Source organism: Hydra vulgaris, chromosome 09 (assembly GCF_038396675.1).
Source record: "Hydra vulgaris chromosome 09, alternate assembly HydraT2T_AEP".
Taxonomy (NCBI): Eukaryota; Metazoa; Cnidaria; class Hydrozoa; order Anthoathecata; family Hydridae; genus Hydra; species Hydra vulgaris.
Window position 1 is genome coordinate 5,922,295 of NC_088928.1, and position 12,776 is coordinate 5,935,070.

A 12,776-nucleotide genomic window follows, 5' to 3' on the forward strand; every position below is an offset into this window, starting at 1 on the left:
ATTTTTAAAAATTTACAAAAAGATCTGGGTTGTTTAGGTGTCTAAATATTTTATAACATAATTTAAACAGCAGTACATTAATTTTATTTTTCAAAAAATCTATAATATTTAATATATCACATTGTTTACAGTATGGTACAGGTAGAGTTCCCTTAAAAACACATACCCCCTTAAACACTACATGTATAAACTTTCAGCTCTGGGTTCCACTAATTTCAATGAAATTATTAAGCAATGATTGAATCAGTATCTATAAACATTCTAGATTACAAACTAATTAAAAATTTACCTCTTTTACTATTTTAAAATCCTAAAAAAGTGAATACATTGTGAATATTTTATTTTTAAAATGGTTGAATTTATGCATAATGACCCCTTACTGTATAAAAATTTAATTTTAAGTTTGCAGTTGTCTTATTTCTAGATAATGTTAGACTTGTTCTAATCCACCAATATAATATAAACTAATTTACAAACACCTAAAAATGTTTATTTTGCATTTTATTCGCAGTGCTATGGATGTAGTTTTTAAGGGGTCACTAGCTGTAAAATAGGAAATCTAGCTTTTAATACAATTACAATGTATATGTTGAATAAACAGAAGTAAGAAAAAAATAAGAAATGTATATATTTAATTCAATAATAGAATACTCTTTGAATAACATAAAATGACCATAAAAAATCATATATATATACTTCTTAACACAATAACAATGTATATTTGGAATAGCATAAAATAGTTCTGAAAAAGAGACATGCAATAAACAAACATTTTATCTAAAAAACATAAATGAATCATTAAAATTTGAAATGTTTGACTCAGAACAAAAGTATTGTGTTTTTATTTACGATTTGGATGATGATGATGCAGATGCAGGAAGAATCATTGCCGGTTTCTTGTTATCAATGCGACAAGCCATTTTACTACATACAGATTTAAGAATAGAATGACATTGCGAACACTCCTTTAAAGATTTTGCAAGACATTCTTTTACACAAGAGCATTGCAGTTTGCAACAATAAAACAGTTCTTTTTCTTGGAGCTTATGTTTCTCTTTCTCCTCTGAATCACAAATTTTCTTCTGTTTTTCTCCTTCGAGAGAAGCCACTTTTGAAAGCACATCTTGAGCCTCCATAGATCCGTGCACAGTGGTGACCCTTGTTGTTTTTGTTTGATTAACCTCCTTGGGTTTAACCCAGTTTACAGAAAGTAAACCAGGCACTTCTGCTAAATTAAGGCTTTTTCATATGATTCCTCAATAAATGATTGGGACATTTCATACATTGATTTCCAATATTCGGCTGAACCATACCGTCCTTTCGTTTGCGCTACTTTTGACTGAGATCTTGGAGTTGTTGCTAAGGGTCCATCTTTTGATGTCACACTTCTTGTTTTCTTAGGAGTAGCAGATATTAGAGAAACATCATCAGTTTTATCAATAAGGAGAGCTGCTTGTTCAAACTTATCCTGTTGCATATCATCAACATTAAGACCATTCTTACTTATACCAACTCTCTTAGCAGCTGATACGATATTGGCAGCAGATGCCCAATTGTTCCACATTGTTCCTAGTATATTCATGAATCTTTCTCGGTTTATTGTCTGGAAAGAGGAATAGAGTTCATCTCGCGTGTTATTATAATAGCAATGGAGCTGTTGATTAGGTGCTTGGTCAAGTAGCTGTGTAACTCCAGTAGTATCAGGCGGAGACACAAATAAATTAATTTGCTTTTCACGCAAAAAATTAAGAACTTTAAAGTCAAAACGTGATGAATGACCATCTGATAGAAGCACAACTGGGCGCTCTATACCTTGCTCGGTGAGATGTTTATCAAGCTTGTTATACGCAGCCAATAATGAACAGTTGTCTTGCGAACCACTTTCTGTCGTTGAGATAATCAAATTTTTGATGTTACTGACAGCTTTTTGTGGTGTCATCTGGCTCGTTATGCCTTTGCCAGCAAATATTACCTGACACAATGAAACCACTCCTAAAAATATAAATATTATATTTCACTTTTAAAAAATATAAAACTATAAAAGAAACAATTTTAGTTGTTAAAATTGACTCACCTGATATTGAAACAAATGGGTTTATAGTTATGCTCTCTCTGTTTTCGCGAATCATTTTTTTACATGTCTCTCCTTTGCCAGCATAAACTAACCCAGCGGTTGTACCATCTACACCGTAGTTGATAAACTGTGGTGTTTCATCATGATTGAAAACTCTTTCTGTTGCAATATCAACGACCCATACACCTTTTTTTATTTTTTTATAGTTCTTCATTATTCTACAAGCAATTAGTTCGTCAGCCAAGGCATCTAGGTTAAAAAAGTTATAAAATTAATAATAAAATCAAGTTACAAAAGTTATCAACGTACAAAACATATAAACTTATTCAAGTATAAAAACCAAGTTGTGGAATGAAAACACTTAAGAATGAAATTAACAATAAATCTTTTTATATTCAGGATAAACTAAAAAAAATGTGATACCAAAATTTTTACCTAGATGAGCTGTAGCCATCTCCCTAGTACAATTTAGGGCTCTGTTCATTTTAACTCGGCCTTGCCTCTTAATGACAATATCATCATGTTCAGCATGCCATCTTCTCCAAAATGATTTCCCAAGTCTAAATAATTGGAAAAAAATGCTCAGTATTTTACATCTATTTAATATCTACTGTACCCTTCTACCTGTTGGGATGTAGAGAAAATCAATGTAAAGGATTAACTTCCTTACTTTCTATTTTGTAGTGCCATTTTTCCACTTGGTGATAGTTTTAAAAACTTTCTTCCACCTTTTCCATTTTTGTTCAAATGATCTCTGATTTTCAGCACATCCAAAATAATTTCAGAAACTTCTTTCTTAGAGAGTCCCTGGTGGGCTCTGTTTTTGTTTCTGATAAAACAAACTATTTCCTTCTCATCATCTGGATGTAACACTCTCAAATGTTCCTTTTTTACATTCTTGACTTTTCCATCTAACCTTCTGTCTATTGTACCACGATCTTTAATTAAAGGAAACTTACCTGTTTTTAATGCTGCCTGTCCTCGTTTTTTATTTTCTGTGCACCAATCTACTGCCTCTGATATTTGATTTTCTTTAGCTCTTATGTCCTTTCTGTAAACTGTTGCTTCAGCTCGAGTTTCTGGCTTTGTTTTTGTTCTACTTCTTTTTCTACCAGCAGAAATCTTAAAGTTAAACTGCGGTTTTCCCATACTATTATTTAATTTAAACACTAAAAATAAAGAAGATACATACTTAATTAATGATTACGAGCACAAAATAAACAGAAAGGTACCAGTTATAGCCATTTAAACATTTCATGGTTAAAGAAGATCAGTATAAACATTTTCTCCGTTCCCGGCTATTCTAAGTGAGCCCGTGAAGAAATATTTTACCTAATGCAATGTAGTATTTAAGGGGGAAATCATGTAGTTTTTAAGGGACTTTACTAGCTAAAATGCTATTTTTTGTTGGACTAAGTCAGTCAGCCTCCTTGTATATCATACTACACGGATTTATGATATAATAAAAAAAAAAGTTACAATTTTCAGAAATTTTTCATCCATATAAATACAATTATGTTCCTTGTAGTTTTTAAGGGGAATCTGTGAAAAAATTAGAAAATTCACAGTGCTAATTCTCACCAAATATGGCAAACCAAGGATAATGACTTCCAGGGAAGAAAAACCCTATATTAGGTATTTTCAAATTGAAAAAAAATTTTTCTAATAGTTGACCTGTAACAATTGTACCCCATTTTAAAAATTTGCGTAGTTTTTAAGGGAACTCTACCTGTATTTCACAATTAGGTGTTGAAAAAAGTTAAGTAGCTACGATTATGAAGCGGTCTCATGCTCTAGATAAGTTTTACAGTTATAAAAAATTGTTTTTTTAAATGGAAAGGAAGATGAACTTGAAAACTCAGTGTTAAAAGATGTTGTATACATTGAAGATCTTACCAGACTTGTTCAAGAAATCTGCTCTCTACGTGGATTAGATCTTATGAAAGCCTTTGTTAGAGTTGGAATTGACGGAGGACAGGGTTCACTGAAGGTTTAGTAACTTGACCTACTTTATATTACTCAAATAAAAGAAATATAATTAGAATTATTATTCAATTGTGATTAATTTTTAGATTATGATGAAAATTTTCAAAAAAAGTTAGAGGAGAAAAATAGAAATAAAAAAGACTCAGGAGTGAACAAGGTGATAATTCTGGTTTTGGCACGTAACGTCAAAGAGAATAACCATAATCTTGGAATGCTTAATAAATTAATCTAAACCAGCTCAAATTTTTTGTGGCTTCTGACCTAAAGCTCATAAACGTACTTCTAGGCATATCAGTAAGAGATTTTGCTTAATTTTATTAATTTTTACAAGTAGTTATTAAAACATTAAATCTCAGAATAATAAAATAATTTATTATAGAGTCATGTTGAAAAACATGCTTGTTGTTACTGTACTGGTACAATAAGCTCATCGGGTTACTTGAGAACATTTGCCTCCTTAAGTTCAGATTAATATCTTTACCAAGATGCAGAATATTCTTGTAAGACTATGTCGTTATTCAATAATGTTATTAACCCATGTTTTCTTGAGGAAGATCCTAGAAAATTTATTCTTGATACCATCTCTCCTCCGGAACTTCACATGTATAAGCATGTTGTGACAAAAATTGTTGACATTCTTTAAGTTAGGTTTTGAGGGCCTGAAATACTATTTGGACAAAAATACTGTAATGTGGCATGGTTATAATGGTGGCGGGTCGGATGGACCCAACTGTAATAAAGTTCTCAAATTATTAGATGAAATGATGCTGGTAACACTAATTTAGTTATACCCCTGCCTTAAACCCTGCAGAAGTTTAGAAAAGGTAACAATTATATATATATATATATATATATATATATATATATATATATATATATATATATATATATATATATATATTCTAATCATATACTTAAAATTTTTCTGTTGCAAAAAGTAGTTTTGGCATGATACTAAAACCTTCATACAGTATAGATATCTCGCAGTTTATTGAAATTATACTATGAAACTTAAATATTCTCAATGAATATAAGTCTAGTTAAAAATAGTACAAAAAATATTTATCAACTTGTTGCTCTCATGTGTGGGGCAGTAGAGAGCTAAAATTTTGGGGTTTTTTGTTCCCAGGCTCCAATTATCGCAATATTTTGCAAAGCATCCTTGTTTGATATAAGTTTAAACATATAAATGTTTGGAGTTCGCTCCATGTTTGGAAGTTAGATATCTCGAAGACCAAAAACTACTGGCACCACCCCTGTATATATATATATATATATATATATATATATATATATATATATATATATATATATATATATATATATATATATATATATATATATATATATATATATATATATATATGTATATATATAAATGTATATATATATATGTATATATATATTTATATATATATATATATATACATATAAATATAAATATATATATATATATATATATATATATATATATATATATGTATATATAAATATATATATATATATATATATATATATATATATATATAATTTTAACTAATGTATATATATATATATATATATATATATATATATATATATATAATATATATATATATATATATATATATATGTGTATATATAAATATATATATATATATATATAAACATATATATATATATATATATATATATATATAATTTTGGCTAATGTATATATATATATATATATATATATATATATATATATATATATATATATATATATATATATATATATTTATATATATATATATACATTAGCCAAAATTGGGTGCCGGTTCACACTCTAAAACAACTAAAGACATTCATAATTGGTGTAGCCAGTTTTCTAACGCTTTTTTGGAACTCTTTGAACGCGTAATAAAAAAAGAAACAACAAAAACTAAAAATGACGAAAACATTGAAAATCTGAAGACAGAAATAAATAAAGCAGCTTAGTCAAGCAAGTCTATCAGTGACTGGTCGCTTATTATCAAATAGAGTATACAAAAAAAGAAGCTTACAGAGCAGCGGATGGTAAAAAATGTTATTAAAATAGCTATTAATGAGTTAGATGAAAGAAAAATAAGAGCAAAAAATGTCATTATTTATGGAGTGACCGAATCAACCAAAGAAAGCACAGAAATGAAATCAAAAGAAGACGAGTCAAAAGTAAATGAAGTTTTTAAGCTCATAAATCAAGAGTAATGTAGTATCAAAATTTATAAGACGGCTGAGATCTAAAACTAATAAAGCAGGTCCAATTCTTGTTGAATTAGTTGAGGATATTCTTCGCAACACAATGTTAGCATCAGCTAAAAAATTGAGAAGTAATGTCGCACATAAAGATATTTATCCAGATTTGACTGAGGCTCAGAGACTCCAAGATTTTAACCTCAGAACTGAAAGAAATAAAATGAATCAAGCAAAACCGGACAATGACCCCTTTTGGTATGGCATCCGTGACAATAAGATCATCAAATTCAAAAAGAAATCAGATCAATAACTTTATACATAATTTAGTGTCAGATTGCAATGAAATTAAAAAGCTGTCATGTTTATACCTAAATGCTACCACTCTCGATATCAAGTTAAATGAGTTTAAAGTGGTAATTGAACAATACAAACCAAATGTAATTTCTCTGACTGAGACATGGTTTAAAAAAGATTCAGTTGTAAACATTGAAGGTTACCATCTGTACAGGAAAGACAGATCAGACGGACGAAAAGGCGGTGGTGTTTGTTTATTTATAGACAATTTATTAGACTCCTATGAACTAAATGATGCTGTGCTTAATCCCTGTAAAATAGAACAAGTGTGGGCAGTTGTTTATTTTAATAATGACAACTATTTTCTTGGATGTATCTACAGGTCAAATGTTTTTTTGGATAGCAGAATTTGATGTGGTTTTTGGCCTTGCACGCAAATATATAGACAAAAATAAGTTCAAAGACTTACTTATCATGGGCGACTTCAATTTCAAATCAATCAACTGGTCAAATGGCTGTGTTGATGCAATATCAAATGAGAATTGAATTGAATACAAATTTACAGATATTTTAAATGATAATTTTCTCTATCAGCATATTAACATACCAACTTTTCAGCTGTCAGATGAACAACTTGGGAGTATCTTAGATTTAATCTTAACAATTTGTTCTGGGATATATAACCAGAGGCCATCTTATAATATGTTTCAGTTTCATTTTGTCTGATAAAGCAATCCATGACAATAAAAGTAAGCAGAAAGTTATGTTTGCTAATTCCAATTTTGAACTAATATTTGATCTAATTTCAAATGTTGACTGGATACAATGCTTCTGTATCAAAAACGTACGAGAAATGTTTGATGAACTGATTTTTTATACTGGTGGCATGTAATCATTTACTCCGATTAAAAAGACAATTAACTCTTTAAAAATTAGACCAGCCTGGGTTAATGCTAGGTTAAAGTTTCTTATTAGAAGCAAACAAAATTTAGATATAAAAACTGCTCTTGTAAATGGAAAGACCCTGTTTTGAAATCTAAATACAAAACGATTTGCAAAAATGAGCAGACGAGATTAAAAAAGTGAGACAAAACTTTAAGTTTAATCTGGTAAAAAGAGCCATCAAGAATCCAAAGCTTCTCTACAGCTAAATGAACAATCAACAAGCAGTCAAAGATACTATAAAAGCATTAAAGGGAGAAAATGGTATAACCACTCAAAATTCAAAAGATATTGCTGAAATCTTAAACAAAAATTTTCAAGCTGCATTTGTGAAAGAAGATGATGGTCCACAGCCTTCTTTTGATTTAAGAACTACTGAAACATTAATTATGACAAATGAAGATTTTACATATGAAGATGTCTATCTAAGATCAAAAACTTAAAAGATAATAAATCAAGTGGTGTTGATAATTTACATTCAGCTATTTTAAATGGTTGTGCATCAGCCTTTGCTATTCCACTATCGTATATTTTTAAATAATTCTTTAAAACCAGCGAACTGCCAGTGCAATTTAGGTCAGCAAATATTACTCCTCTGTACAAAAAGGCGAAAAAACCTTAGCAGGAAACTACGGACCGGTATCACTCACCTCAAGTGCATGTAAAATAATGGAAGGTATAATCAGATGTAAACTTGAAACTTTTCTATATAAATTCAAACTAATAGTCAAGCAACGGCATGGTTTTGTTAAAAATAAATAATGCTTAACGAATCTACTTGAAACACTTGATTTTATTTCAACCGCCTAAGAGAATGGTAAACCTGTTGATGTTATCGTTTTGGATTTTGCCAGGGCATTTGACACAGTGCCACATAAAAGATTGTTGCTTCAACTTACAGCTTATGGAATATCTGGTCTGACAATACAATGGATTTTTTAAAAGAAAGAAAAAAAGAGTTGTGATAGGCGAAAATGTATCCTCTTGAGCAGAAATTACCAGTGGTGTGCCACAAGGGTTAGTAATTGGACCATTCTTGTTTGTACTATTTATAAATGATTTGCCTGAAACTCTAAAAAATCTAACCAAGCTGTATGCAGATGACACCAAAATTTTGAATAAAATGCTTTCTAGTGCATCAACTCTTTCTTTGCAATCAGATCTTGATTTTGCTTTTTAGTGGACTCAAGACTGGCTTGTGAAATTTGATATTTCAAAATGTATGGTCATGCACTTTGGCCGGAATAATAGAAAATCACCCCTTTATATCAATGAGCAAAAGTTGAATATATAAGAATCTGAAAGTGACTTGGAGTAATCTTCTCAAGCAATTTGAAATGGAAAAATCATGTTATAAAATGCGTAGGCAAAATCAACTGAATTTTGGGTCGGATTAGAAAATGCTTCGTTTGCTGAGAATACTTTATGTTTCTTTTGTGCGACCACTGTTAGAGTTTGCCGTACAAGTTTGGTCACATATTCGAAAGGGAGAAATTGAGTTATTAGAAAGAGTCCAACATCGTGCAACTCGATTGATACCATCACTTAAAAAAATCAACTATGAGTATTGTCTAAAAGTTCTCGACTCGACTACCTTGACAAAAAGGAGGCAACGAGAAGATATGATTCAACTTTTTAAATTCCTCAACGGTTTTAACAATTTGGAAACAATCAAAAAAATTAGTATTCAAAAAACTCAAACGAGAGGTCACAGCATTAAATATGTCAAAGAAATCACTAAGCAAGCCTACCGGGAAAACTTTTTATTTAATAGATCGGCTAATTTGTGGAATAGCTTGCCAAGAAAGTTGGTTAAAGCACAATCAGTTAACAGTTTTAAAACAGGTCTTGATTGCTGGATAAGCAGCAATCAAGCAAATCGACTGTCATAGTGTGTTAATACCACACTCACTGGCTCACGCCAGTTACAGAAATTACTAATACTAATACTATTTTGGAAATGATTCCATATTGAAGGATCACGGTTTGTAATTAAAAAATTTAACTGCTGTAATTTAATTTTCCCTCGGTGGTAATTGTACCTGGTATTTGAACGCAAATCATATTTTTTAGAAAATAATATTGAGAAAATATCTGAAAAAACCCTTGCTAGTAGATTGTTCTTATACTTATATATAAAAAGTAATATTTGTGATGTGATAAGTTTCTCAAAATCTAGAACCATCATGCTTTTTATCACTGGGGCCCAGTTTACTAACCTATTTAAATAATTATTTGTTTTACATGCATGGTTTTGCAGGCTTTGCAAGTTTAGCAATTTTTTAATATTTACAATATTTGCGTACAAAAGCTGACTATGTGCAAAACTAAAGTTAAGCATAATATGAGATTTACTATCGAGAAAAGGTCTCGGCTTATACAAAGCACCTATTACATAGGACACCTTTGAATCAAAAAAAACAATATGGTTTCTTGACAAATTTTCATCAAAAAGTACTCTCAAAAATTTTGTATATTTTTCACGTTTAATTTTGTTTTTATTAATAAGCAGTTTTGGCAGCTTTAACGAAAGTTTTTTTTTTTATCAAAAGGAGTAAAACTGTTTTTTTTTACAATTTAGGGATAATTTATTTGCTACGAACCAGAGGTTGAAATTTTCGAGTTCAGTATTCATAGTTTCAAACAAAGTCTTAACATCAGGATGATTAAAATGTAAATTTGTTTCGTCAGTATACATAACTGTAGACATTTTTGGGAAGTTTTATGCATACCTTTAACATATACTAAAAACTATAATGGGCCTAGGATTGAACCCTGAGGAACCCCACACGAAATATTGAGGGCTCCTGACTTGATATTCTAGAAGTCCTGTCGTTATTAATGTAAAAATTGTAATATAAATATATATATATATATATATATATATATATATATATATATATATTTAATGTTCTGTTTACGTTTGACGTAATATATGTAAACTACATATTTTTCAAATACAAACAAGGCTTCTTAATTAAGATCACAATAATCTTATCGTCAGAGGCCTTTTACAAAAGGGAGTTCGTAAAATATTATAAAAACGTCTTTTTACAATAAGAGTACGTACAATATAACATAAAAACAATAAATCGTACTTAAATAAATGAAAATAAATTGTTAACAAGTATAAAACAAAACTTGAACATACATGAAAATAAAAATTATTTTTTTATCACAAAAATGAATTAAAATTATTCTAAGGTATTTTCAATAGAGAGAATGAGATCTTTAAATTAAATTTTAAAAACAGGATCAATTAGGGGTAAGTCGAAGTTCGGCAGAATAGTTTTGTTCCAGAGATGAGCTGCACGATAAGTGATACAGAACTGATTGAGTTTTGTTCGACAGAATGGTTCATTTAAATAATCATTACTCTTCATGTTAAACTTGCATAATGGTTTCAAAATAAAAAGGTCTTAACAAATTAAAAGAGATAAATCATACTTCCTCATATAAACAAAAGATGAATTTTTATAAATCGAGGATTTTCATTTGATTAAAAAAATATTGAGGAATGTGCGAACCGATCAGCAGAATTAATTAAACGGATCGCATGTTTCTGATAGCGATAGAGACATTGCAACTTGCTTTGATCAGTGCTACCCCCTGGCAACAACTCCATAACTTATATAGCTATGAATAAAAGAGTGATAAAGTTTTCTTAAACTATTTTTATCTAAATGAGTACGCGCCTTATATAAAATTCCGATACTTTTTGAAACTTTCGAGCAGACAGTTAATAAGATGTTTCCATGTGATGTTCTCGTCAATGAAAACCCCCAGGTTTTTAGTTACAGAATCTCTTTTAATTTCTATATGATCAATAAAAGTTTTTGGTAGATTTGGGGGTAGAGAATGTTTTTGGAGAGCGGTTGGAATAAAATCTATTTTGTTTTGCTTATATTTAATGTTAATTTATTACTTTTAAACCATTTAGACATTTTTTGAAGTTCTTTGTTCATCATGGAGAATAGTAGATAGATCTCCCTGTTAGAGAGAAATAAGTTTGTATCATCAGCAAACATAAAACTTAGAAGATTTGATGCTTAATGCAAGTCGTTGATATATTTTAAACAAAAGAGGGCCTAAGATGGAGCCTTGCGGAACACCACAAGAAACATTTAAAAACTGTTTATATATCTGATTATTGTAATGTTTTTAAACGGGAAAATATATATTTAAAAAAGAATATCCCAATAATTAATTTCAAAATAAAAACCGTATTTTTGTTTAGAAATCAAAAAAAAAGAGAATGTTTTTAAAAAAGGGATGAATATTAGCGTTTTTAATGTAATAATAAAAACTTTAATATTAAATCAGAGTACTTTTTACAAACTTTTAGGCCCAATGTTTTTATATGACTCTGAATCAGCAAAATTTATTATATCATAATCAATTATAAAACCTTGTGGAGGAGGAAGGCGATTTTTGTTTGCTTTAAATAGTTGTTGGAAATAAAATCACTATAAACTTATTTTTTGACAAAAATTCGAAAAATTTATCTACTTAAAGAGTAAGGAATAAATATAAAGGAATTTTACTGAATAAATATATCCAAAATCGATCGAAGATTAGCTGTCTTCATTCATTCTATTATCAAAAATAGTTTAAGAATTTGTAGAAATTGAGTTTGCAAATTAAGAAGCTGAAGCACGAACTAACTTTGTTTAGTTCCGATAATCCAAAAGTATGATTTGAATTTTTATTAAAAAATGATTGCGCAATAGTTAGCGAAATTGTTTTAGTTTTGTTCTTTCTTTAAAATCTCAAACCTACTTTTATATCATCCAAAAGATAGATAACCAGTTAAGAACCGCAGTCATTTAAAGTTTTATCAATTTTTAAATAATCCACGTGGGAAATTCCCTCTTAGATTATTGTGAGAATTTCCTTTTTCTTTTTTTGTTTTGTTAAAATGTCAATGTTTGCGTCATGTGACCTTTAAAATTTACGCTTATTTGTTACGTTTTGTTCTGTCTTTTCTTTCTAAGTAAATTGACAATAAAAAGCTTGTATTTTAAGATCAAAAAACCCTTTTGATCTTACAGTACAAAGCTATTTAAAAAGATTTTTATGTTTTATTAAGTCAAAAAATATTTTTTTATGCATGCATGCCTTTGTGGATTATCGAGGGAATTTCCATTTTTTTTAACTTACTTTTTTTTAATTTTTTTACGAGAGTAAAAACTAAGCAATAGTTGTTGAGTAAAAAAAGGATATACCCATAAAAATTCCCTCAATCAATGTTTGCGTCATGTTACCTATAAAATATTCGCTTATT

The 12,776-nt window shown here is 29.2% G+C and overlaps 1 protein-coding gene across 1 annotated transcript; it reads right to left on the reverse strand.

Moving 5' to 3' along the window:
• Nucleotides 1-615: 615 nt before the first annotated feature.
• On the reverse strand, nucleotides 616-3,366 carry LOC136084510 (uncharacterized). The gene is made up of 4 exons (XM_065804593.1): nucleotides 2,745-3,366; nucleotides 2,510-2,634; nucleotides 2,075-2,323; nucleotides 616-1,992 (listed from the first exon to the last, which is right to left on the reverse strand). Exons 1-4 carry the CDS (start codon nucleotides 3,221-3,223, stop codon nucleotides 1,229-1,231), a joined length of 1,617 nt encoding a protein of 538 aa, XP_065660665.1. The 5' UTR covers nucleotides 3,224-3,366; the 3' UTR covers nucleotides 616-1,228.
• Between the last annotated feature and the right edge of the window lie 9,410 nt (nucleotides 3,367-12,776).